The sequence below is a fragment of the Oncorhynchus keta genome, chromosome 12 (assembly GCF_023373465.1).
Source record: "Oncorhynchus keta strain PuntledgeMale-10-30-2019 chromosome 12, Oket_V2, whole genome shotgun sequence".
NCBI classification, from domain to species: Eukaryota; Metazoa; Chordata; class Actinopteri; order Salmoniformes; family Salmonidae; genus Oncorhynchus; species Oncorhynchus keta.
In genome coordinates, this window is record NC_068432.1 from 23,377,635 (window position 1) to 23,404,307 (window position 26,673).

At 45.2% G+C, this 26,673-nt stretch overlaps 1 protein-coding gene across 6 annotated transcripts in view; it reads left to right on the forward strand.

Annotated features, from left to right (window-relative positions):
* Positions 1–26,673, forward strand: part of ncor1 (nuclear receptor corepressor 1) — a 110,820-nt gene that overhangs the window by 80,335 nt on the left and 3,812 nt on the right. For 4 of the 6 annotated variants that reach the window (XM_035782236.2, XM_035782240.2, XM_035782239.2 and 1 more), the window contains 25 exons: positions 187–433; positions 1,027–1,231; positions 2,023–2,184; positions 3,217–3,383; positions 3,876–3,993; positions 4,257–4,343; positions 5,120–5,178; positions 5,455–5,620; positions 5,945–6,064; positions 6,189–6,272; positions 6,419–6,675; positions 6,806–7,142; positions 7,389–7,613; positions 8,025–8,231; positions 8,731–8,880; positions 10,426–10,632; positions 10,858–10,996; positions 14,175–14,644; positions 14,905–15,054; positions 21,538–21,686; positions 22,160–22,404; positions 22,619–22,768; positions 23,266–23,408; positions 23,690–23,743; positions 23,951–24,139. In XM_035782236.2, the coding sequence (XP_035638129.1) occupies positions 187–433; positions 1,027–1,231; positions 2,023–2,184; positions 3,217–3,383; positions 3,876–3,993; positions 4,257–4,343; positions 5,120–5,178; positions 5,455–5,620; positions 5,945–6,064; positions 6,189–6,272; positions 6,419–6,675; positions 6,806–7,142; positions 7,389–7,613; positions 8,025–8,231; positions 8,731–8,880; positions 10,426–10,632; positions 10,858–10,996; positions 14,175–14,644; positions 14,905–15,054; positions 21,538–21,686; positions 22,160–22,404; positions 22,619–22,768; positions 23,266–23,408; positions 23,690–23,743; positions 23,951–24,139 (4,487 nt within the window). The remainder of the gene's footprint in view (positions 1–186; positions 434–1,026; positions 1,232–2,022; positions 2,185–3,216; positions 3,384–3,875; positions 3,994–4,256; positions 4,344–5,119; positions 5,179–5,454; positions 5,621–5,944; positions 6,065–6,188; positions 6,273–6,418; positions 6,676–6,805; positions 7,143–7,388; positions 7,614–8,024; positions 8,232–8,730; positions 8,881–10,425; positions 10,633–10,857; positions 10,997–14,174; positions 14,645–14,904; positions 15,055–21,537; positions 21,687–22,159; positions 22,405–22,618; positions 22,769–23,265; positions 23,409–23,689; positions 23,744–23,950; positions 24,140–26,673) is intronic. The other 2 variants (XM_035782237.2, XM_035782238.2) reach the window with 2 other exon arrangements.

Sequence of the window (26,673 nt, forward strand, 5' to 3'; positions counted from 1 at the left end):
TGGATGAATTATTAAGGTTGTAAATGGTTGATATTATTAGTGGTATTTGAATCCCTTCATACAGGACTCCTTTATCCTAACTCCTGTAATCATTACCTCAATTCTTTCTGATCCGTGTGTCTCACCATCTCTCTTTTCTCTGGTCTCCCCCTTTCTCCTGTTTGCCCCTCTCTCCTGTGTCCTCAGGATTTTTTCTAGTATGGACAAGCCTTCGCTGCTCAGCCCTCCCGGCTCAGTGCTGATGTCCACGGCCAAGCAGGCCCACCTCAACATGCAGCAGTTCCAGCAGGGCGCCGCTGCCATCCCGCCCATGGTCAGTCACTATAGCAACCCACACTTTTCTATGATCAGATATGCCCATTCGGAGAGGCAGGCATACGGAGGCAGGCAACAGGGTGAAAGCATGTCTTGTTTAGACCAACCTACCCGTCAAGTGAGTCCATCATCCCCCGCACTTTTCCAACCAACCTGTAAATCAATCAATTCAATTCATGGATTCTTCTTTTTCCATTGAAATGTTAAATCAATCAGTTGATCAATGTGTTTGCAGGGATCTAAATCAATGAACTTGGGCCCATCTGTTGTCTACCGATAGTCCAATCATGCTAATGTGCTGACACTGTCAAATTGTTTTCTGATGTCCCTTTCTTTCCCTCTAATTGCTTCTTCTATGGTGCTTCTGTCTCTCTATTTCTTATGGGAAGAAGTCAGACAAACTGGATCGCCTGTTTAAGCAATGGGGCAGAGATATGCGTGCAAACACAAAAGCAATCCAATCTAACAACTGTTTGTCATTTTTTACATTTCATTCAACTAATAATGTACTTTACCCTTTCTCCAGGCATGGTTTAAAGGCAGGTGTTAGTACTATTCTTCTCATTCTGAAGTCCAATCAACATCTACTTCTAGATTGTAGATAGAAGGACTTCAGGGTTAGAGGACAATGCTTCAGCTGCTCACTTGTACAGAGCTTGTCCCCCTCCAGTCTTCCTCACAGGGGTGTTTCTCCTCAACCTCCTCCTGTAGGTGGGTCCTTTCAGCACTGGCGGGATGCCCATGGGAGCCCCCCTCAGTGGCTTTGCCATGTTCCAGCACCAGATCAAGGCGGTGCACGAGTCGGCCCACGCGGAGGATAAACAGAGACAGGACCAGGCCGACCCCGAACACAGCAGACAACCTCCCAACTGCCCGCGCTTCACTACCCACAGCCCCACTGTACTGGACAGGGAGGGTAAGAGAGAGGACACACACATACACACTGGTATCCCCCCTCCAAGCCCCTACCTACCTGAGCCTGTCAACCAACAGCAGCCTATTTATAGCCTATGCATTTTTCAGTCCCATTCGCTTTCGTTCAGCGTCAAAAAAGGAAAGAGGAGAGCGAGCCGGTTCAGACTGCTGAACCAGAACAAGAACAAGATGTTAGCTGACCCCATTTTACACGTAATGCGAACATGAAAGCTAAAAGCTCTGATAGGGAAAGCTTGTTTTTCCTGAAATGCCTCTGGGAGAAGAGAGGGATTCTGTGGTCGACTTTTGAAGGAGCATGACTTGAGCGTGTCAGAGCAGGACAGTTAGATCCCCCAGGCAGACAGACAGAGAAGTGGGTCCTATTTTTAAGGGTAGAAGAGTCATTCAGCCACAAAGGACACAATTGGCTTACCCTGTTTCGGAGTCTGAATGGTATATTTTGTGTGAAGGGGGGGAAGTGCGTGATTAGACACCCAAAGCTCTTATCACCTTTTTTAAGAGCTAAAAAGGTTTTTGGGTAGTCCCGCAATGCGATATTGGAAGACGCTTGGAAATCGCAGTTCGTGTTAGAGCAGTAAGGCAGGCTGATTGGCTTTTTTTGTTTGTGAAATCTGTAAATCTGTGCCAAGACCCTATTATTTTGTTGATCGAAATGTATAATAAAATCGTCTCGGGTTGTGTTTCATCCTCTGATTGTTAATCTATTTGTGTGCGGCATTTATCTTGTGGCTGTGTTTTCATTCATATGTCTCTGTTCTGTGTTGTGTTCAGGTAAGCCCTTCCCCTACATGCCTTATGATATGAAGATGGCTCTGGAGCAGGAGGCCCAGTCAGGTCGGCCTGGATCTCCCTACAGGCTCTCTCCCAGGGACATGAGCAAGGCCTCTCCTCAGCCCAACGACCCCAACGCCTCCCGCTACAGCGTGCCTCCAGGTAACCGCCCTCTGCTCTGTCCTCCCCCATGTGGCCTCAGCTCTACTGTTTAGCTAGCCTGCTCACATACTGTTTGTGCTGTTGCCAACTCTTTTTTCCATTGGCTAAAGCTCTTACAGTACAGTTGGCCTTATCCCCCCCATCCTCTTCTCTTTACCGATTCTCTGTGAGTAGATTAATCTGTACTGTAACGCCTTAAAATACTATCTGTCCCTATCATGAATGCATGTTAATATTACTTACACACACACAGAGCCTGGCTGCAGTAAGGCTTTAACAGTATTCCATCATGGACTAGCTTGTTTCCTTATCTCTGTGTGAGCTGCCAGGATGCTGACGTCTGTGCCTGCTGTAGGTACTCTCCCGGATAAAATTTAAATGTTTGATTTTGTAAAGTGCAGGGGCACTGAGGGCGGGCAGACTGTCGGGAGGAAGGGAGCGGGGGTTGTTTCCTCAAGGCAGGTCACTCCCGGTCACCGTGACTCACTAACAGGGTAGAACTCAGACGAGCCAGATCTCTCTCCCTGAGGCTATTCCCACAGATGTACAGACAGAAGGCAGGGAGGTTACATCAGGTTTAGGTCGGCTTCAGACTTTTAACTCTAGCTACCAGACTCACTGTACTGTGTTTATTTCACTGTTTACTTCAGTCTGGGGAATCTGCCTCAATGTTATCACCATGCACTCATAGATGGAAGATAGGCTGCTGGTGGAGCCTGTGAGTAAGAGTAGTGAATGATGCATTGGCTGAGAATGAGAAACAATTTAGCCTGAATTTAGTTGCAATAATGTACAGTGACTGATCTGTGGAAATGGCAGGAAATGGTACAATCATTTTTCTATGAGAATATCCATAATAGGCATAAATATATGTTCTGTTAAATGCTTTAACTTTTCAGTGCCTCTGGATTTTCTTTTCCTGACACACTTTTTGTGTTTTCCCTTATTCACCGTATCATAGACAAGGTTCATGCTAAATAATCATATGATTGATGGTGTCACTCCCTCACTTCTATTGTTTTTCTCTCCTAGTGCTCCAGCCAGCTCCCAACCAGGTGGTCCAGAGTCTGCCTGATGGAGTCCGTGTGACTTTCTCCAGACACAGCCGACCCGCCAACATTCCATCTCCTCCTCCACTCATTCCAACCTCCAAACCCACAGACAAGCCATCCTTTATCCAGGGCGGCTCCATCTCCCAGGTAAGACCCATATCCCTCAGGTGAGGGTTCAGATCCAGCCAGCCCCCTGGTTAGGCCCACACAGGTGGTGGGCACCCAGAGCAGGTGTGGCTAAAGTGTTTTGTATGTTCTATTTGGTTAAATAATAAAACATTTTATTTTCTCTCTTTCTCATCAGTATACTCTAACAGTATTTGTTGTGTGATAATTATTTAATAAGAAATCTATAAGGCTATTTGCCTTTGTAGCAGACAGTACTCTGTATTTAGTAACGTTTACTAGCCAATATGCCAAAGAGCAAACTTTAGTACACATCTGTTGGCTCCACCTTTATTCGGGTACATTGCACTTTCCCTGTATTTCTCTGCTGTATAATTCTGCTAAAGTTAAGGTTTTCAGAAATCCTGGTTGATGGACTCCCAGAATCAGGAGAGAACAAGCAGGGAGGAAATCCTCCAACTGGAATTTTGCAACCCTGAACTGATTCTGACCTGTCTGTTCCTGCCATTTCAGGGAACTCCTGGTACGTACCTGACATCCCATGCTGTCTACGGTGGCCCAGAGGTTGCAAAGAGCTCAGTGGGCTCCATATCCCTGGGCTTGCCCAGGCAGCAGGACCCCACCAAACCTGGTAAGACAAGCCAGTCTGGATGACACACGCACCCCTATCTACATTCCATTGTCCAAACTAGCATACTACATTTATTCATACTAAGTGGTGTGCAAGTGTGGATACTGTCTATCATCATCTAATGTCCTCTCTCTGCTATTAGATTGGCATGAGAGAGAGACAAGCATATTGTCAACGTTTGAGCACATTCAGACCTGATGTCACAGTCCCAATGTCCCACTTCACTTGCCTTCCCTGTTCGTTCCCTCCCTCCCTCTCCCCAGTGTCCTACATTAAGCAGGAGGAATGTTCTCCGCGTGGCCAGTCGGAGGGCCTCCTTTCCCAGATGCAGTATGAGGGGGTAGTCAGAGGTGTGTGTCTATTTGTCCATCTCACAAAAGTGTCTGCCTGTCATCCTGCCTGTCCTTGCCTCCCAAGTGTTTCTCCTTTCACACTCTCACCAAAACAGTGCTGTTACCCGCAGTGAATACCCAGAAACCGCACCTGTGTTCAAATCATATTTTAAATCTTTCAAATACTCAATGTTTGCCTGCCTAGAGTGCCAGATGGGTGGGGGTTGCATTTCTGGGACTAAAGACTTGACATACTATTTGAACCCAGGTTGGCAAGATTGATAGAAAATAGGTTTCGCGCAGGCGATCAAGAAGAGTGAAGTGGAGGAGTCTGGCCTCCACCCTCCTTCCCTCCCTCCTGCCCTCTGTTTGCACAGACTTGACAGAATGTGGCATGCTGGTGAGGGAGGGAGATGGAGAGAGACCTCACGAGCCCCAGTTCAAAAAGCACCTCCTTTCACCAGAAGTCCTCCTCACACCTTCTCCCACAACTGACCTCTGGGGTGACATTGGGGTGTGGAAACCTCGGTCTCCCTCTTTCAGGCTGCAGCCCATTGCTCTACTATTCTCCCCACCAAGATTTAAAAGCAATGTATTAGTGCAGCCAGAGTGTACCATCTTACACCAATTACTTTAAATCCTTGAGATGAAGTCAACGAGTGCAAACTTCCGGGAGAATGAGGGAAAATCGGAGTTAGGCTTCAATGATTCTGACCAGGAATATAATGCCAACAACTGTACAACCCTTATCTATATCCACACATACCAACCTCTGTCTGTTGTCTTCCTTCTAGGAGGCCCAATGGATGGGGGTATCAGCAGAGGCAACCCAGCCAGAGGATCAATCACACAGGTATTACAGTTACAATAACATTGCTAGGCCATTATGTGTATCCAAGCACTACGCTGTCTATGGACATCTAATATCACAGGTTTTCTTATGATGTATGCTGTGAATTAGTCTAATATTTTTGGACCCGATGTTATTTTTAATGAAAAGTGCTATGTAAGTAAAAATAAACATTATTATGAAAAAGTTGAGTTGTTCCTGGTTTCTGACCTTTAATTTGACCCATTACTCTCTGTCCATCTTTACTTTTCTCTCTCTACCTCTCTTCTGTGTGACCAGGGCACGCCAGCCCTGTCTGGGTCTAGCATTGCGGCTGACCTGCTGAAGGGCACCAACACCAAGCTGGCCACAGAGGAACTGAGCAACCCAGAGAAGGTCCGGGAACATCTGGCCAAGGGACACGTCATCTACGAGGGCAAGAGTGGACACATCCTATCCTACGATGGTAATACGAAGCTGTGTTAGTGGTCACTCCACGACTTGATCTTCTTGTAAATCTGATATTTTTCAGTGTAGAGTGTTACTTATGGGACTTCAGATTTATACTACAGTATAGTGGTTTCTGGAAATGTGCTGCATTGCATTGTGTATGATCCTATTACTTATCCTGGGCATTAGTTTACCCAGGGAGTTAGTCAATTGGGACAATGAAAATGGTACCCGTGTGCACCTGAAGTCAGGCATTCATCAGCATATATTGGTAGCAAGAATTAGGTCTGTATATCTAAATCTGCCTAAATTAACATATATTGTGTTCCTGTCTCCGTAGCTATTAAGAACCCAAGAGAGGCCACGTGTAGCCCCAGGTCAGGCCATGAGCTCAAACGCTCCCATGATATGATGGAGGCCGCCAGAGGCCACCCCGGGAGAGAAGGAGCCCCCTTCGAGGGTAAGGCGTGTGTGTGTGCGCGCGCACGTCTGTAAGAGAGTGGCTTTTGTCTTCTACCCTAATCTCTGTGCATATATTCAGGCCACTAGGTGATAGTGACTGACTTTGTGTGTGTGTGTGTCAGGGTTGATAATCCGAGCCCTGCCCAGAGAAAGTCCCCATGGGGAGTCCAAGGAGAGGCCCATGATGACTGGATCCATCATGCAAGGTAATTAAGTTATCAGGTGACATCATCACAGCTCCTATGTAAATAATTCAATTGAAAACCACAAATGAAACGCAGCAAATTTGATTTGTACTTTTTAGGTAGCTCAAGTTTTTAAATGTATTTGTATTTTTCTCTTCCCACTCCAGGTACACCCAGAACCTCTGCAGAGGCCTATGAGGAGAGCATGAAGTACGGCAAGCAGATAAAGAGGGAGAGCCCACCCATCCGCTCATTTGAGGGGGGGATAGGTAAGGGTAAGCCCTATGAGGGGGTGAACACCATTAAGGAGATGGGTCGCTCCATCCATGAGATCCCCCGCCAGGAGCAGCCTGGACAGGACCCCCGCAAGACCCCCGACATGGCTGCCAACAGCCGAGCCGCCATGGAGGGCTCCATATCCCAGGTAAGTGTGTGTGTGTTTGTGTTCTGCAGCTGTGTGCATGCGTGCGTGTGTGTGCCAGTGATTGAGTGAGTGCTGTCTGTTCGTTTGTTGTCACCAACAGACAATCCAATCCCTCCTCTCCCTCTACCAGGGCCATCCTCTGAGCCAGTCGGCCATCAAGCACAACGTCAAGTCCCTAATCACCAGTCCCAGTAGGCTGCCCCATGGCCCCACCATGCCCCAGCTGGAGGCCATGGAGCGGGCCAAGTACGAGGAGAGCAAGGCGACGGCGGAGCAGCAGCAGCGAGCGCGCCACACCTCTGTGGTCAACTCGGCCACCTCCGTGCTGCGCTCCACCCACCAGGAGCAAGGCAAGTCCCAGCTCAGCCCTGGCATGTACCAAGACGCAGATGCCCGCAGGACCCCGGTCAACTACAGCACCAGCTCCATGTCCAGAGGCTCGCCCATGCTGGGCCGAGGACAGGAGGGTATGTCTTGTCTGACCTTCTCTCTCAAAGTATTCACTTTCAATTCATAGATCTTCTGTCAGGTGTATTTGCACGAGGCCATTTCATTGTACAGCAATCACTTCACAAGCAATGATGTGTGGCTTTATCAGTACAATTTGGAAACATTGCAAGTGTTGAACACATTTTTGTTAATCCTTATGTTTACTTTATTGATTTTTGTTTTGATGAAAGCCATTTGTGTTATTATTTCTCTCCCCTATCCAGGCACTGGGAAGCCTACGTCCCACGACAGGAAGAGTACCATGACCCCCAATCAGAGGGACAGTGTTCCAGCCAAGTCCCCTGTGTCAGGGGGAGATCCCAACCACCCTATGGCCTCCCACAGCCCCTTTGACCCCCACCACCGCCCCATGGCCCCCGGAGAGCCTCGCTTCCACCTGCCTCCACACCTAGACCCTACCCTCTTCCACCGGGCCGTCCTGGACCCTGGTAGGACACACAACACACCCTGTTACCCTGACCCACCAAGCATGGGTTCAAATAGTCTTTTTTTGTGAGCCTGGCGCAATGGAACCAATGGAATAGTCCCAAAAGTGCAAACCCTGCCCATTTGGCACTCCATGCAGGCTCAGTCAAATGCTCAATGTATTCAGGGGAAGAAATTATATTATATGAACCTGAGCCAACCTCTATGAACAACACAATAATAGACCTAAATCGTGGAATGATAGACTGGGTGAACTGGGGTAGCTTTGTCATTTTTCATTCATAGGCACTGCGTGTCCTGTCCAGTCTCAGGTTGAGTCCATTGACGTCAGTAGAGTAATCACCATCTGTTTGCCTGCTGTTCATATTTTTGGTCTCTATCTGCACCTCTCCTTTCCCCTCCTCCCCATGCAGCTGCATACATGTTCCCGAGGCAGCCGTCCCCGACGGGCTACCACAACACCTACCAGCTGTACACCATGGAGAACACAAGGCAGACCATCCTCAATGATTATATCACCTCACAGCAGATGCAGGTTATACCACGGCCCGATGTTGCCAGGGGCCTGTCGCCACGGGAACAGCAACAGATTGCCATCTCTTATCCTCCCGGAGCGCGAGGTACTGGACTGCTGTCTGTCTGTTTGTGTGTCCTTCTCTCACCTGAGGGAGGTAGGGAGAGATGTGGGGTGATGGGTAGAACGCAGTCTGTGTTCTTGTGAATTAGTGGCTACCTTTTCCAGACGCCCAGAAGCAAATGACCCTGACAAATTGCCTCATATTGATTTAGAGTTTTCTTTTAGTTTATTATCGCTGATTTGTTGACATATATTTTGGGCCTGCAGCTAATACTCCATTTTATAAATTGGGTATTGACAAACATTCAATTCAGACTTTCGTTTAATCAGTGATTGCCTCTTACAAGGTGACCACTCCACGCACCTTTTTGAAAATTAAGCAGCCCTATTACAAAAACATGTGTTTTTGAGCACTGTTCAGAGAAAGGTGACTGATAAAACCAAGGCTACTGTAGACAGTGTTCATTCATAACTCTTCAAATTGATCCTATGGATTTGGTTCGTGTTGCTCACCGTTGGCCCTTTGCTTCTGTCTGTAAAAGGGATTATTGATCTAGCCCAGATGCCTCCAACTATCCTGTTGCCTCACCCTGGGGGAACAGGTACTCCCACTATGGACCGCATCACCTACATCCCCGGAGCTCAACCCCCTTTCCCTCCTAGGCCTTTCAACCCAGCCTCCATATCTCCAGGTGAGGACCCCCCTGCCCCAACACCAACCTGACCCTCCTGTTCTCTTACCCCCCTCTTGTTCCTTTATTCCCCCCTCCTACCCTCAACCCCCTGAAGCACTCTGCCCTGCTGCACTCCCCTGAGCTCTGAGAATCTGAATTGACCTGAACACACCTATGGACCAGATCTAAATAAACACCTACTGCAATAACCTCTCTACAATAAACACCTACTGCAGTAACCTCTCTACAATAAACACCTACTGCAATAACCTCTCTACAGTAAACACCTACTGCAGTAACCTCTCTACAATAAACACCTACTGCAGTAACCTCTCTACAATAAACACCTACTGCAGTAACCTCTCTACAATAAACACCTACTGCAATAACCTCTCTACAGTAAACACCTACTGCAATAACCTCTCTACAATAAACACCTACTGCAGTAACCTCTCTACAATAAACACCTACTGCAATAACCTCTCTACAGTAAACACCTACTGCAATAACCTCTCTACAATAAACACCTACTGCAGTAACTTCTCTACATTAAACACCTACTGCAATAACCTCTCTACAGTAAATACCTACTGCAGTAACCTCTCTACAATAAACACCTACTGCAGTAACCTCTCTACAATAAACACCTACTGCAGTAACCTCTCTACAATAAACACCTACTGCAATAAACTCTCTACAGTAAACACCTACTGCAATAACCTCTCTACAATAAACACCTACTGCAATAACCTCTCTACAATAAACACCTACTGCAATAACCTCTCTACAATAAACACCTACTGCAATAACCTCTCTACAATAAACACCTACTGCAGTAACCTCTCTACAATAAACACCTACTGCAATAACCTCTCTACAGTAAACACCTACTGCAGTAACCTCTCTACAGTAAACACCTACTGCAGTAACCTCTCTACAATAAACACCTACTGCAGTAACATCTCTACAGTAAACACCTACTGCAATAACCTCTCTACAGTAAACACCTACTGCAGTAACCTCTCTACAGTAAACAGCTACTGCAGTAACCTCTCTACAATAAACATCTACTGCAGTAACCTCTCTACAGTAAACACCTACTGCAGTAACCTCTCTACAGTAAACACCTACTGCAGTAACCTCTCTACAATAAGCACCTACTGCAGTAACATCTCTACAGTAAACACCTACTGCAATAACCTCTCTACAGTAAACAGCTACTGCAGTAGCCTCTCTACAGTAAACACCTACTGCAGTAACCTCTCTACCCAAAATCAGATGTTCAGTTTACCTCGTTAATTGGGAAATGTAACAAAAAAGTAAATGCCAAAATGAGTAGAAAGCTCCATTTGAGATGGTACCCAGACCATCTCTGCTGTCTATCCTGATCAACATCCGGGCAGGACACTCCTCTCTGTGTCATCAGGCATTCACAACAGCACTGTGTGCTTAAGGCGGCCCAACCATCCTTCTACCCCTAAGCGACTGTACCCTAAGTAGAGACGGTGTGTAAACCTACTGTGTGTGTGTGTGTGTGTGTTGTCTGTTTCTTTGTGTCCACAGGCCACCAAGCCCACCTCGCAGCTACAGCAGCTGCCTGTCAGGAGCGAGAACGGGAGAGGGAGCGCGAAAGAGAAAGGGAGCATCGAGAGAAAGAGAGGGAAAAGGAGCGAGAAAGGGAGAACAGGGAGAGGGAAAGGGAGGAGTACAGACAACGAGAGCGTGAGCGAGTGGTGGCTGCAGCGGTTGCCAATGACTACATGCGTGGAGGTGAACCTCAATGCCATTTATATTGTACAGTGTCATCAACAATACAGTGCCAACTAGTTCATATCAGTTTGTTTTGATTGAACCTGGCTGAACAAATTCTCTCACAGAGTTAAGGTATTTTTAATGTAGCCTGTTTTTTGGGACAGCGTTGAAAAAGCCATTATAAGCTTCCAACTTTGAATTTCTCTTTTCTGTTATGGAAGTCAGCTCTTGTTTTTCCCCCAGGTCCAGGGCAGCCAGATAGACCAGGAAGCCGTGGTTACCTGCGTAGCCCCTCCCCATCTATGAGGTCACAGGAAGCACAGCAGCAGCGACCCAGCATCTTCCAAGGAACCAACAGCAAGGGCGTCATCACCCCTCTCATGTGAGTCTAAGCCTGCTCTGCTCTGGCCTTGTAAGCCCTCACCCATGTACACTCAGAGTGTGTGTGTGATGGAAAAGCGCTTTCAGTGTTAACCAGATGTAAAGTACTGTATGTAGAAGAAGTAATGAGCTCATATTTTTAATAATCTAATCTTTGAGAACTTTGAAATCACCAAAATAAAAGCTAGACAGGGAGATTTTTAAATTTCATAAACAATACATTTAGCAGTGTTGATTTTATTATTATGTTTAAGCAAAATAACACAGCATTAGCCGTGGAAAGTATAGAATATCAAAAAATGTGCATTAAAACTGCAACATTTTCAATCGGCTCCATGGATAAATGTGTAGAATTGCAGGTAAATTGCTTAAATATCCCCAAATAATCGCTACACTGCCAAGATGAGGGCCTCTAAAATGTTTTCTAAAATCTAGACGGGTTGATCGCGCGCCATGCCCACAACCTATGCCCATTTTCGTTCCATATAAAAACCTGTACGTGTACTGTTAATTCATTCTTATATGTGCACCCTTTCTACTGACTCTGAAAAACACCAAAAGAAAGATGCCCAGGGTCCCTGCTCATCTGCGTGAAAGTGCTTTAGGCATGCTGCAAGGAGGCATGAGAACTGCAGATGTGGCCAGACAAATAAATTGCAATATCCGTACTGTGAGACGCCTAAGACAGCACTACAGGGAGACAGGACGGACAGCTGATCAGCCTCACAGTGGCAGACCACGTGTAACAACACCTGCACAGGATCGGTACATCTGAACATCACACCTGCGGGACAGGTACAGGATGGCAACAACAACTGCCCGAGTTAGACCAGGAATGCACAATCCCTCCATCAGTGCTCAAGACTGTCCGCAAAAGCCTGAGAGAGGCTGGACTGAGGGCTTGCAGGCCTGTTGTAAGGCAGGTCCTCACCAGACATCACCGGTAACAACGTCACCTATGGGCACAAATCCACCGTTGCTGGACCAGACAGGACTGGCAAAGAGTGCTCTTCACTGACGAGTCACGGTTTTGTCTCACCAGGGGTGATGGTCAGATTCTTGTTTATCGTCGAAGGAATGAGCATTACTCTGAGGCCTGTATTCTGGAGATGGATCGATTTGGAGGCAGGTCCGTCATGGTCTGGGGCAGTGTGTCACAGCATCATCGGACTGAGCTTGTTGTCATCGCAGGCAGTCTCAACGCTGTGCGTTACATAGAAGACATCCTCCTCCCTCATGTGGTACCCTTCCTGCAGGCTCATCCTGACATGACCCTCCAGCATGACAATGCCACCAGCCGTACTGCTTGTTCTGTGCGTGATTTCCTGCAAATCAAATCAAATCAAATCAAATCAAATTTATTTATATAGCCCTTCGTACATCAGCTGATATCTCAAAGTGCTGTACAGAAACCCAGCCTAAAACCCCAAACAGCAAACAATGCAGGTGTAAAAGCACGGTGGCTAGGAAAAACTCCCTAGAAAGGCCAAAACCTAGGAAGAAACCTAGAGAGGAACCGGGCTATGTGGGGTGGCCAGTCCTCTTCTGGCTGTGCCGGGTAGAGATTATAACAGAACATGACCAAGATGTTCAAATGTTCATAAATGACCAGCATGGTCGAATAATAATAAGGCAGAACAGTTGAAACTGGAGCAGCAGCACAGTCAGGTGGACTGGGGACAGCAAGGAGCCTTCATGTCAGGTAGTCCTGGGGCACGGTCCTAGGGCTCAGGTCAGTTGAAACTGGAGCAGGAGCATGGCCAGGTGGACTGGGGACAGCAAGGAGTCCTCATGTCAGGTAGTCCTGGGACATGGTCCTAGGGCTCAGGTCCTCCGAGAGAGAGAAAGAAAGAGAGAAGGAGAGAATTAGAGAACGCACACTTAGATTCACACAGGACACCGAATAGGACAGGAGAAGTACTCCAGATATAACAAACTGACCCTAGCCCCCCGACACATAAACTACTGCAGCATAAATACTGGAGGCTGAGACAGGAGGGGTCAGGAGACACTGTGGCCCCATCCGAGGACACCCCCGGACAGGGCCAAACAGGAAGGATATAACCCCACCCACTTTGCCAAAGCACATCCCCCACACCACTAGAGGGATATCTGCAAGACAGCAATGTCCGTGTTCTGCCATGGTCAGCGAAGAGCCCGGATCTCAATCCAAATTGAGTACGTCTGGGACCTGTTGAATCGGAGGGTGAGGGCTAGGGCCATTCCCCCCCAGAAATGTCCGGGAACTTGCAGGTGCTCTGGTGGAAGAGTGGGGTAACATCTCACAGCAAGAACTGGCAAATCTGGTGCAGTCCATGAGGAGGAGATGCACTTCAGTACCTAATGCAGCTGGTGGCCACACCAGATACTGACTGTTACTTTTGATACTAACTGTTACACACCCCCCCTCCCCTTTTTTCAGGGACACATTTATTCAATTTCTGTTAGTCACATGTCTGTGGAACTTGTTCAGTTTGTCTGTTGTTGTTCTGTTCTGTTGGAGGAAATTATAGTTGAAATGATTAATTATGTTTACATTTATTTAAGAACCATTTCTTTTAATACTATTGTGTTACGGTATGAAATGTATGGGTTCTTGGTTAAGCTGTTACTGAAAATGTAGGTAAAACATTAATTGTCTGTACCTTGCGGGTTTAAGGGAGAAAGGAGGGCATATCATATTTCAGACAGATAAGAATATTCTTTGATGTTCCATTAGTGGAGGAGAAAATGTATTTTAGACAGATTGGAATGTTTGTTTTATGAGGGGAGTAGAAGAAGATCTCCAGAACTGAAGACACTGCGCTATTGTGGGGATCGGAGAGAGTGTGTGAAACTGATGACGTCATTTTATGTTCTCTCTTTAAAATCAAATGCTCTTTGTATTTTGGGTCAGTACTCTCTTGAATTAAACGCTGTTACCTGACTTTTAAGACTGGTCTCGATCTATTTCATGCATAAATGATAAACTTACAACTTATTATGAAATAGAGAGAGTGGGAATTTGGTTTTGGCTACAAAACATATAGGAATTTAGAATTCCTCTAACATGTTCAAACAAATATTTACACATGTTAAGTTTGGTGAAAATAAACGCAGTTGACAGTGAGAGGACGTTTTTTTTTTTGCTGAGTTTATATATACATAATATTAACCTTCAACCTCTCTGCCACCTCCAGGCCATCAGCAGCAGCCCAGGCAGGAGCCCGTTACAGCACTGCAGCCGATGCCCTTGCTGCCCTGGTGGACGCTGCCGCATCCGCCCCTCAGATGGACGTCAACAAGGGCAAGGACTCCTCCAAGCACGATCGAGACGACGACATGTCTTCATCATCATCATCCTCTGCGGCCAGGCGACAGTACGAGCAGCAGCAGCAGCAGGAGGCAGACAGGCGGTCCATGCAGTCTCCCTACATGTCTCTGCCAGGGGGGAAACCCCACCCAGGATACGCTGAGGGGTCTGGTGGTCCCCAGGGGGGCAAGGACAAGGGTCCCCCCACCAAGTCACGCATCGAGGAGGAGTTGAGGACCAGAGGAAAGACCACCATCACGGCCGCCAACTTCATCGACGTCATCATCAAGCGTCAGATCGCCTCGGACAAGGATTCACGGGAGAGAGGCTCCCAGAGCTCCGATTCCTCCAGCAGCTGTGAGTCTTCCACATAGAATAAAATACAACAGGAAACAGTGTAGAACATGGACACTAGATATACAAATAGGATTTGAGCCAGTCCTGTAATACTACTGGCTGGGTGGGTGGACACCTGGATATAGATTTGGTTTGGGTTTGAATTCCCAGCATTTCTAACATGTAAGACTTAATAACATAGCAAATAACAAAAAAAAGAGAAAATGATCATATGTCAGTGAGAGGGTTGTTTTCAAGGTGTGTGTGTCCCTCCCCTGCAGTGTCATCCAGTCGGTATGAGGTCCCCAGTGGAGGAGCCATCGAGGTGATCAGCCCAGCCAACTCTCCAGCCCAGGCCCAGCAGGAGAAACAGCAGCAGGATGACAGGGAGAGGGCTGACAGGGACAGGGCTGCACAGGCAGCAACACAAGGTAAAAAGAAAGCGTTATACTGTGAGCCATTCAATAATAGGATGTTTTCTCAGTTCTGGTTTGCCTGACACAGATTAAACTTGCGGAGTTGAGCGCAGACTATTTAAAAACATTTTTTTTTAATGAGCCTCCAACTCCTTCGAGTCGCTATGCGTCGATACTTCAAAAATGTGCATTCTTAAATCCTTTACCCTGTATACCTATGTTTGTCCCGTTGCGTGCCTTTCTTTGTTTGCTGAAATCCATACATTTTAATAAAACGTTAATCAAATACAACCACTGACTGTTACCTTGTTGAGGTTCAATTGGCACATGCACATTCACGCTGAGTTGCCATCTTAGTGCAACAGCAACGAGGAAACAGTCAGTGGTATGTCTCCCGAGAACGACCCTGACGAGACCAGTGCCAGGAACAGATACAGCTCTTGACCAGCCTGTTCAGTAGGGTAAACCGTAGCAAACAGAACAAAAACCAGTCTTCTTATGAGGACAAACATGGGTATACAGTTAGGGTTTACGTACATTTTTGAAGTATCGACGCATAGCGAGTCGGAGATTCATTTAAAAAAACTCTAGTCTGCACTCAACCTACGGAGGCATTGAGCTGCTTGGCAAATATTAAGCCTGCACCTGGACTATTTTTTTTATTTAACCAGGTAGGCCAGTTGAGAACAAGTTCTCATTTACAACTGCGACCTGGCCAAGATAAAGCAAAGCAGTGAGACACTAACAACAACAGAACAGAGTTACACATGGAATAAACAGGCGTACAGTCAATAACACAATCTAAAAAAGTCCATATACAGTGTGTGCAAATGGCGTGAAGAGGTAAAGCAATAAATAGGCCATAGTAGCGAAGTAATTACAATTTAGCGAATTAACACTGGAGTGATAGATGTGCAGATGATGATGTGCAAGTAGAAATACTGGTGTGCAAAAGAGCAGAAAAGTAAATAAAACAATATGTGAGTGAGGTAGATAGATAGGATGGGCTATTTACAGATGGGCTGTGTACAGCTGCAGCGATCGGTAAGCTGCTCAGATAGCTGACGCTTAAAGTTAGTGAGGGAGATGTGTCTCCAACATCAGCGATTTTATTTTTTTGCAATTCGTTCCAGTCATTGGCAGCAGAGAACTGGAAGGAAAGGCGGCCAAATAGGTGTTGGTTTTGGGGATGACCAGTGAGATATACCTGCTGGAGCACGTGTTACGGGTGGGTGTTATGGTGACCAGTGAGCTGAGATAAGGCGGAGCTTTACCTAGTAAAGACTTATAAGTGACCTGGAGCCAGTGGGTCTGGCGACGAATATGTAGTGAGGGCCAGCTGACGAGAGCATACAGGTCGTGGTGGTGGGTGGTATGAGGCTTTGGTGACAAAACGGATGGCACTGTGATAGAGACTGCATCCAGTTTGCTGAGCAGAGTGTTGGAGGATATTTTGTAAATGACATCATGGATCGGTAGGATAGTCAGTATTACTAGGGTATGTTTGGCAGCGTGAGTGAAGGTTGCTTGTTGCAAAATAGGAAGCCGATTTTAGATTTAATTTTGGATTGGAGATGTTTAAAATGAGTCTGGAAGGAGAGTTTACAGTCTAGCCAGACACATAGGTATTTGTAGTTGCCCACATAGTCTAAGTCAGAACCGTCCAGAGTAGTGATGCTAGTCGGGTGGGCGGGTGCGGGCAGCGATCGGTTGAAAAGCATAGTTTTACTAGCGTTTAAGAGCAGTTGGAGGCCACAGAAGGTGTTGTATGGCATTGAAGCTCATTTGGAGGCAGCATTTTCACTTTTGGATGAATAGCGTGCCCAGAGTAAACTACTTCCTACTCAGCCCCAGATGCTAATATATGCATATTATTATTAGTATTAGAGGTCGACCGATTAATCGGAATGGCCGATTTAATTAGGGCCGATTTCAAGTTTTCATAACAATCAGAAATCTGTATTTTTGGGTGCCGATTAAATAAATAAAAATTAAAAAAAGTTTACATTTAAAAATGTATTTTTATTTTTTATATACCTTTATTTATTTATTTATTTATTATTATCTTTATACCTTTATTTAACTAGGCAAGTCAGTTAAGAACACATACTTATTTTCAATTGACGGCCTAGGAACGGTGGGTTAACTGCCTCGTACAGGGGCAGAACGACAAGATTTTCACCTTGTCAGCTCAGGGATCCAATCTTGCAACCTTACAGTTAACTGGTCCAACGCAATAACGACCTGCCTCTCTCTCGTTGCACTCCACAAGGAGACTGACTGCCTGTTACGCAAATGCAGTAAGCCAAGGTAAGTTGCTAGCTAGCATTAAACTTTTTTTTTTAAACATTCAATCATAATCACTAGTTAACTACACATGGTTGATATTACTAGGTATTATCTAGCGTGTCCTGCGTTGCATATAATCTGACTGAGCATACAAGCATACAGGTATCTGACTGAGCGGTGGTAGGCAGAAGCAGGCGCGTAAACATTCATTCAAGCACTTTTGTGCGCTTTGCCAGCAGCTCTTCGTTGTGCGTCAAGCATTGCGCTGTTTATGACTTCAAGCCTATCAACTCCCGAGATGAGGCTGGTGTGACCGAAGTGAAATGGCCAGCTAGTTAGCCCACGCCGAAGATCATCAAAGGTAAGTGAATATTTATAATGCTATTTTTGACTAATGTTGACTGCGCAACATGGCGGATATTTATTTTGGCTGGGTTGGGCTCTGAGCGCCGTACTCAGATTATGTTTTTTTCCGTAAAGTTTTTTGGGAAATCTGACGCAGCGGTTGCATTAAGGAGAAGTGTATCTAAAGTTCCATGCATAACACTTGAATTTTCATCAACATTTATAATGAGTATTTCTGTGATTTCATGTGGCTCTCTGCACAATCACTGCATGTTTTAGAACTACTGAACGTAGCACGCCAATGTAAAATTAGATTTTTTAAATATAAATATGCACTTTATCAAACAAAGCATACATGTATTGTGTAACATGAATTCCTATGAGTGTCATCTGATGAAGATCATCAAAGGTTAGTGATTAACTTTATCTCTATTTGTGCTTTTTGTGACTCCTCTCTTCGGCTGGAAAATTGGCTGGGTCATTCTGTGGCTTGGTGGTGACCTAACATAATCCTTTGTGGAGCTTTCGCTGTAAAGCATTTAGAAATCAGACACTGGCTGGATTAACAATAATTTTATCTTTAAAATGGTGTAAAATACTTGTATGTTTGAGAAATTTGATTTGTGAGATTTCTGTTGATTTGTATTTGGCGTCCTGCAATTTAATTGGCTGTTGGCAAGGGGTTCCGCTAGCGGAACGGGGTTCCTAGTCAGGTTCCTAGACAGGGTAACACAGTGTCCAAAGAAGGGCCAGATGTATACAGAATGGTGTCGTCTGCATAGAGGTGGATCAGGGAATCACCTGCAGCAAGAGCGACATTGTTGATATATACAGAGAAAAGAGTCAGCCCGAGAATTGAACCCTGTGGTAACCCCATAGAGACTGCCAGAGGTCCGGACAACAGGCCCTCCGATTTGACACACTGAAACTCTATCTGAGAAGTAGTTGTTGAGCCAGTCATTTGAGAAACCAAGGCTATTGAGTCAACCGATAAGAATACGGTTATTGACAGATTCGAAAGCCTTGGCCAGGTCGATGAAGACTGCTGCACAGTACTGTTTTTTATCGATGGCAGTTATGATATTGTTTGGTATCTTGAGCGTGGCTGAGGTGCACCCATGACCAGCTCGGAAACCGGATTGCACAGCGGAGAAGGTACGGTGGGATTCTAAATGGTCAATGATCTTTTGTTAACTTGGCTTTCGAAGAATTTAGAAAGGCAGGGCAGGATGGCTATAGGTCTGTAACAGTTTGGGTATAGAGTGTCACCCCCTTTGAAGAGGGGGATGACCGCGGCAGCTTTCCAATCTTTAGGGATCTCGGATGATGCGAAAGAGAGGTTGAACAGATTGGTAATAGTGGTTGCAACAATGGCAGCGGATAATTTTAGAAAGAGAGGGTCCAGATTGTCTAGCCCAGCTGATTTGTACGGGTCCAGGTTTTGCAGCTCTTTCAGAGCATCTGCTATCTGGATTTGGGTGAAGGAGAAGCTGGGGAGGTTTGGGCAAGTAGCTGTGGGGGGCGGAGCTGTTTGCCAGGGTTGGGGTAGCCAGGAGGAAAGCATGGCCAGCTGTAGAGAAATGCTTATTGAAGTTCTCGATTATCGTGGATTTATCGGTGGTGACCGTGTTTCCTAGCCTCAGTGCAGTGGGCAGCTGGGAGGAGGTGCTCTTATTCTCCATGGACTTTACAGTGTCACAAAACGTTTTTGAGTTAGAGCTACAGGATGCAAATTTCTGTTTGAAAAAGCTAGCCTTTGCTTTCCTAACTGACTACGTGTATTGGTTCCTGACTTCCCTGAAAAGTTTCATATCGCCGGGACTATTCGATGCTAGTGCAGTCCGTCACAAGATGTTTTTGTGCTGGTCGAGGGCAGTCAGGTCTGGAGTGAACCAAGGGCTATATCTGTTCTTAGTTCTACATTTTTTGAAAGTGGCATGCTTATTTACTAAAAGACTTACTCAATGGCTCATCTCCATGGAAAGTGCATTTTAGTCAGACTTAATGTATCTGGGAAACTGGCCCTTACTGACTGGTAAAGCTCTATAGATTGAAGGTCGGCCGATTAATCGGAATGGCCGATTTAATTAGGGCCGATTTTCAAGATTTCATAACAATCGGTAATCAACATTTTTGGACACTGATTATGGACGATTACATTGCACTCCACGAGGAGACTGCGTGGCAGGCTGACTACCTGTTATGCGAGTACAGCAAGGAGCCAAAGTAAGGTGCTAGTTAGCATTAAACTTATAAAAAACAATCAATCTTAACATAATCACTAGTTAACTACACATGGTTGATGATATTACTAGTTTTTCTAGCTTGTCCTGCGTTGCTTATAATCGATGCGGTGCCTGTTAATTTGGATTTGAATCTCAGCCTACTTCGCCGAACGGGTGATTTATCAAGCGCATTCGTGAGAAAAGCACTGTCGTTGCACCAATGTGTACCTAACCATAAACATCAATACTTTTCTTAAAATCAATACACAAGTATATATTTTTAAACCTTCATATTTAGTTAATATTGCCCGCTAACATGAATTTCTTTTAACTAGGGAAATTGTGTCACTTTTTTTGCGTTCTGTGCCAGCAGAGTTAGGGTATATGCAGCAGTTTGGGCCGCCTGGCTCGTTGCGAACTGTGTGAAGACCATTTCTTCCTAACAAAGACCGTAATTAATTTGCCAGAATTTTACATAATTATGACATAACATTGAAGGTTGTGCAATGTAACAGCAATATTTAGACTTCTGGATGCCACCCGTTAGATAAAATACAGAGCGGTTCCGTATTTCACTGAAATAATAAATGTTTTGTTTTCTAAATGATAGTTTCCGGACATGACCATATTAATGACCTAAGGCTCGTATTTCTGTGTTTTATTATAATTAAGTCTATGATTTGATAGAGCAGTCTGACTGAGCGGTGGTAGGCAGCAGCAGGCTCATAAGCATTCATTCAAACAGCACTTTCATGCATTTGCCAGCAGCTTCGCTGTGCTTCAAGCATTGCGCTGTTTATGACAAGCCTATCAACTCCCGAGATTAGGCTGGCAATGCTCAAGTACCTATTAGAACATCCAATAGTCAAAGGTATATGAAATACAAATGGTATAGAGAGAAAGACTCCTATAATAACTACAACTTAAAACTTCTTACCTGGGAACTTTGAAGACTCATGCTAAAAGGAACCACCAGCTTTCATATGTTCTCATGTTCTGAGCAAGGAACTTAAACGTTAGCTTTTTTACATGGCACATATTGCACTTTTACTTTCTTCTCCAACACTTTGTTTTTGCATTATTTAAACCAAATTGAGCATGTTTCATTATTTATTTGAGACTAAATTGATTTTATTGATGTATTAAGTTAAAATAAGTGTTAATTCAGTGTTGTTGTAATTGTCATTATTACAAATATATATATTATATATATAGGGACGATTTTCGACCTCCACTATAGATGTCATGTGGGGACTTGAAGTATTCTCTTGAAGGTCTCAAGCTCTTTCTCAAGTATTGGTTTCCTTATGGAATGTTTAAGTTACCCAACATGTCCCGAATGACTCCTCAGCCCAGTAACCTTGTAAGCTAAGTACGACAGAGCAGGCGACACCATTCCATTCCCCACAAGCTCCCATCTGGTCACCAGACCACTCTCCAAGCTATTTCTGTCAGCTGGAGGCAAATGTATATCAGCTGCCTGTTGATATACTGGGAGGGTGGAAGGAGGGGTAGTTCTACCCCTCCTTCCACCCTCCCCGATATATCACCCTCTCCTCCATTCCCATATATCACTTCTCTCCGCCGTTTCTCTACCCTCCCCAACTCAGTCTGGTACCTGTGTGTTACCCTCACTCAGCAGCTGGCATGCGTTCCTTTGACATGATCCGCTACCGCCAGTCAGCGGAGTCCCAGCAGCCCCCCTCCTCCCAGGCTGACGGAGGGTACTCCCAGTCCCAGCAGGTCCCCAAGACCCACCGGGTCATGACCCTGGCTGACCACATCTCGGTAAGACACACTGGTAGCTTTCCACGGTTGCATGCCATGTCATTGCCTGCACAGTCGGGCATCATTGCTATATCATATTTTGTGGTTAGCTGATATTAAACACCTATCCAGGCATGAGTTCTGTCAGGCAACTGCTATGTAATCAGCCTGAAGAAGACACCAATGACTTGTTCCTTCATAGCCCTTTTTAACTGGGTTCCTAAGGCAAACAATCCATGTACTGTGTAACCAATACAAATGACTTTACCAACAATTAATGTACAGTATGCCTCCTATACCACTTTTTGTTGAATGATGATATCTTGAGTGATCCATCGACTGAACTGCAAATGATGATCTCAACAACTCTGACAACAGCCTCTACTAGACAACTTTGGATACAAATGTTTAAGAGTAGAGACTGAAAATGGAGGTGTGCCTCCAAATAATAACATATTCCTGATCTGTGTGTCCTCCTCTTTCTCCTTTTAAAGCATATTATCACCCAGGACTTTGCCAGGAACCAGGATCCTCCTCAGTCCTCCACCACCATCTCCTCCTCTGCCACCACCACATTCCAGAGCGCCCAGCTGCCAGTATCTAGCTCGGGCCCCGGGGGCCGTGCCAAGGGCCACAGCCGCTACAGCCCAGAGAACCAGACCCAGGCCCCATCACACCATCAGAGACCCACGCCCAGCAGAGTGTCTCCTGAGAACGCCCCTGACAAGCCCAGAGCCAGGTACAGTAGCAACACCGACCAGTAGCCCAACACAACCTCTTTACCAAGCTAGCCTGGGGTAAACCGTAGCTAAACGGTTTGCAATAAGTTCAGGTTGTACCTCCCATGCAAAACATTTTCTCCCTAATCAACATAACCCTGGTGGTGCACCCCTGTCCATTCCATCAAAATCTCACTTTTCACTTTTCCCTCTCTTCATCTGTCCCTTCCCCAGACCTGGTAAATCCCCTGATCGGGGTGGCAGGGGGGCGGTGGAGAGTTATGAGCCCATCTCCCCTCCCCAGAGCTACCAGGATAAACAACAGGAGGCCAGAGAGCAGCAGCAACAACCCCAGAGACGAGAGGCTGACCAGCCTGAGATGAGGTGTGTAGGACTGGCATATCTTCTTAAGTAGTGGGCGCTCTCGCATTTCTTTATGTTCACCTAACGCACACTTGTCAAACTAATTCTACAGAGGGCCGAGTGTCTGTTAGTAAGGAATTAGTAAGGAACACCTCTCACCAGGTTGTCTGGGGCTTAATTGAAAAGAAAAACCGGCAGACACTAGGCCCTCCATGGAATGACACCCCTGACCTAATGGAACGTTCAATGATATCACTAGACATATATGTATGTTTCGGCCATTAAGTTGACAAACCAAAAAGCATGACAGCGATTTATTTTGTATGTCTACGTGCATTTGTGCGTGTGGATACTGGATACCTTCAGTACCCATGGACAGAATGTGCCTTGTGGGCAGCTGTGACCTGTTTGTCATGCTAACAGTGTGGAAACTGGGGGGAGGTGCCAGTGGCACGCTAGCCTAATCAGCCCTCTGCTGCCTGACTCTTAACCCCGTGGTGGCCTTTCTCTGGTTACAGGGGCGACTCTCGATCCCCTGGCAGTGTCAGCTACCTGCCCTCCTTCTTCACCAAGCTGGAGAACACCTCCCCTATGGTGAAATCCAAGAAGCAGGAGATATTTCGTAAGTTAAACTCCTCTGGTGTCGGGGATTCTGATATAGGTAAGTCGCCTCTCTTCTGATCTTCCTTGTACGAACGTCATTTAAGAAAGCATTCCAAAGATAGAAAAAATATAGCGTTTGATGGAACTCAATTCGCACGGTATTTTATTAATTTAAAGGATATTTTCTATGCATTGCACTCATTTCTCATTTAACAACGGATAACATTGTAATAGGAAGACATACTGTAAAACGATTAACTCTTGTCTTTTAGCGTCATTTTAGTTTGCAGTCAGACATTTCGTTTGCTAACTGAACTATGCTATTGTTTCTCCTTTCAGGAAATGCACAACCAGGCACAGAGATCTTCAACTTGCCCGCTGTGACCAGCTCAAGTGAGTATAAACATTTCTAACACCATAGGGATCCTATTCTATCACCATGTACTCATATTCAAACATACTAAAATCATTTAAACCAGACCAAAATAAATTGAAACAAACATTTTTTTAAATGTTTCTGTTTGAATACCCTAATGAACATGACCGTGGTGGCTGTGCCATGTCTTCCCCCTCGTCCTGTGTGCGTGTTTGGCCCGCCAGGCAGCGTGAACCCCAGGAACCACTCCTTCAGCGACCCGGCCAGTAACCTGGGCCTGGAGGACATCATCCGGAAGGCCCTGATGGGCAACCTGGAAGAAAGGCCAGAGGAGCACCAGGGAGGGCCTCAGCCCAGCTGTAACACCCCCAGCAATGAGGCCCGCCAGGAGGCCAACCCCTCACCTAGCATGGGTCAGTGGCAAACAACCACACGCAGCAGACTGAAACCACTAAACAGGAGTTAACATTTATGTATTTACATACTCACACACCCTCCTTTTTAACCCTGTCTGTCTCTAAAGATCCATTGGAATAGAGTACTTTGTAGGGTGTCCAATCAAAAAATATTTTGACCAATGGGTAAAATTATGTTAATTGTGTAGATACTCAGAAAACCAATTGTCTATCATAATCCGTTCAAAGGTTGAGTTTTTCTTACCCTTTGTAGGATGGCCAATATTAGAGTGACTAAAGCCCTATTCGCACGTGACTAGTATTACTATAGAACGGCGGTTATGTAATTATTACCCCAACATGTCTGTTTTAACAGTGGACGATTCAGACGGGATTCGTTTTACCTAACTGCCCGTGTAAGTTTTTTTTCCTTCATTCACAATTGACCATTATGACGGATGCCTGGAGGCTCTCCTAGGTGTGAAGATATTTCAAATGTCTTGGAATAGCCTAATATTAGCCTAATGGCCTTCAGTTCAGAGAAAGTCTCAATAATAATGCATATCAATAAGAACCATGAACTGTAACCTACGCAGATATTTAATTACCTGACATATTTGGCAATTTATTAATTCATTAGTACAATTGTGTCCACTTCATCTTTTAAAAGAGAAGTAAGACACTAGGAATGTTGATATAGGACAAAACAGATCATTAATTTGTATGCTACGTGCATAGCACTTTGTTTTAAGCAACAATTTGTTCCCATGTTCTAACCCAAACTGGGTGCAGCACCTGTTAAACTCAGTAATATCCCTCAAAACACAGGGATGACGATTAGCACAGGATATGCATTATCAGAGGACCTTTGGAGTTTGCCGAAAAACAGTAGGTTTTTAGGGCTGGGATAATAACCTTCCTGCCAAGTAAAATTACTGACATGGCAGATTTGGACTAAAATTACAGATGTGGTGATTTGTGCTCGTGCACATAATACCATTACCTGGGGGATGTATCCTGTCCAAATAGGGCTTAAATCAATGGAGGCCAGAGGGAAAAAGTTGTAAAAAATCTGGAAAATAGTATTTGCGTCAGCTAGCCTGGATGCGGTGCGAGAATTAAGGCAAACTGACAGGCTCAACGTCTTTCTTCTCAAATCCAGAGGGCATAAAACAAGAGGTAAGAGCGTAACCGTAAGCTTTTTATTTTCAAATAATTTTACATTTAATTCAGCTCGTTATGTTAATTGAGCTTTTTGCGACCTGGGGAAACAACTTTTGCAGAAGACCATCGCAATGTAAAATCCTCAAAAGTCGCTGCAAGAAGCAGCACCTCTTTATCAACAGAGCCAGGTGGCTATTGTCGGATGTGTTAGGTTACTGTTCATAATATGTTCGAGAAAGACGCCACTGAACAATTCAGAACATGAATAATCGGGCGGCAGGGTAGCCTAGTGGTTAAAGCATTGGGCTAGTAACCGAAAAGGCTGTCAATGAAAATAAGAATTTGTTCTTAACTGACTTGCGTAGTTAAATAAAGGTTTTAAAAAATCGTATCTGTCTTGGTAAAAATGTATTTTGTAACGGAAGGAAATGAATTTATCGCGAAAGCAGGTTTTCACCCACTCTGGGCAGAAAAAACCCTATACTTTGACATTTTGAGATTTGGAACAAGCTCCCCAGAATAGTCCCAACTCACACTAACACCCACAAACTTACACACACCCACCACCTATGCTGCTGCCATACTGTTATTGTACTATTATTATTATGTATCCTGCTACCAGTCACTTTCTTCTAATCCCTGCCTACATGTACATACAGTGCCTTGCAAAAGTATTCGGCCCCCTTGAACTTTGCGACCTTTTGCCACATTTCAGGCTTCAAACATAAAGATATAAAACTATTTTTTTGTGAAGAATCAACAACAAGTGGGACACAATCATGAAGTGGAACGACATTTATTGGATATTTCAAACTTTTTTAACAAATCAAAAACTGAAAAATTGGGCGTGCAAAATTATTCAGCCCCCTGAAGTTAATACTTTGTAGCGCCACCTTTTGCTGCGATTACAGCTGTAAGTCGCTTGGGGTATGTCTCTATCAGTTTTGCACATCGAGAGACTGAAATTTTTTCCCATTCCTCCTTGCAAAACAGCTCGAGCTCGGTGAGGTTGGATGGAGAGCATTTGTGAACAGCAGTTTTCAGTTCTTTCCACAGATTCTCGATTGGATTCAGGTCTGGACTTTGACTTGGCCATTCTAACACCTGGATATGTTTATTTTTGAACCATTCCATTGTAGATTTTGCTTTATGTTTTGGATCATTGTCTTGTTGGAAGACAAATCTGCGTCCCAGTCTCAGGTCTTTTGCAGACTCCATCAGGTTTTCTTCCAGAATGGTCCTGTATTTGGCTCCATCCATCTTCCCATCAATTTTAACCATCTTCCCTGTCCCTGCTGAAGAAAAGCAGGCCCAAACCATGATGCTGCCACCACCATGTTTGACAGTGGGGATGGTGTGTTCAGGGTGTTGCTTTTACGCCAAACATA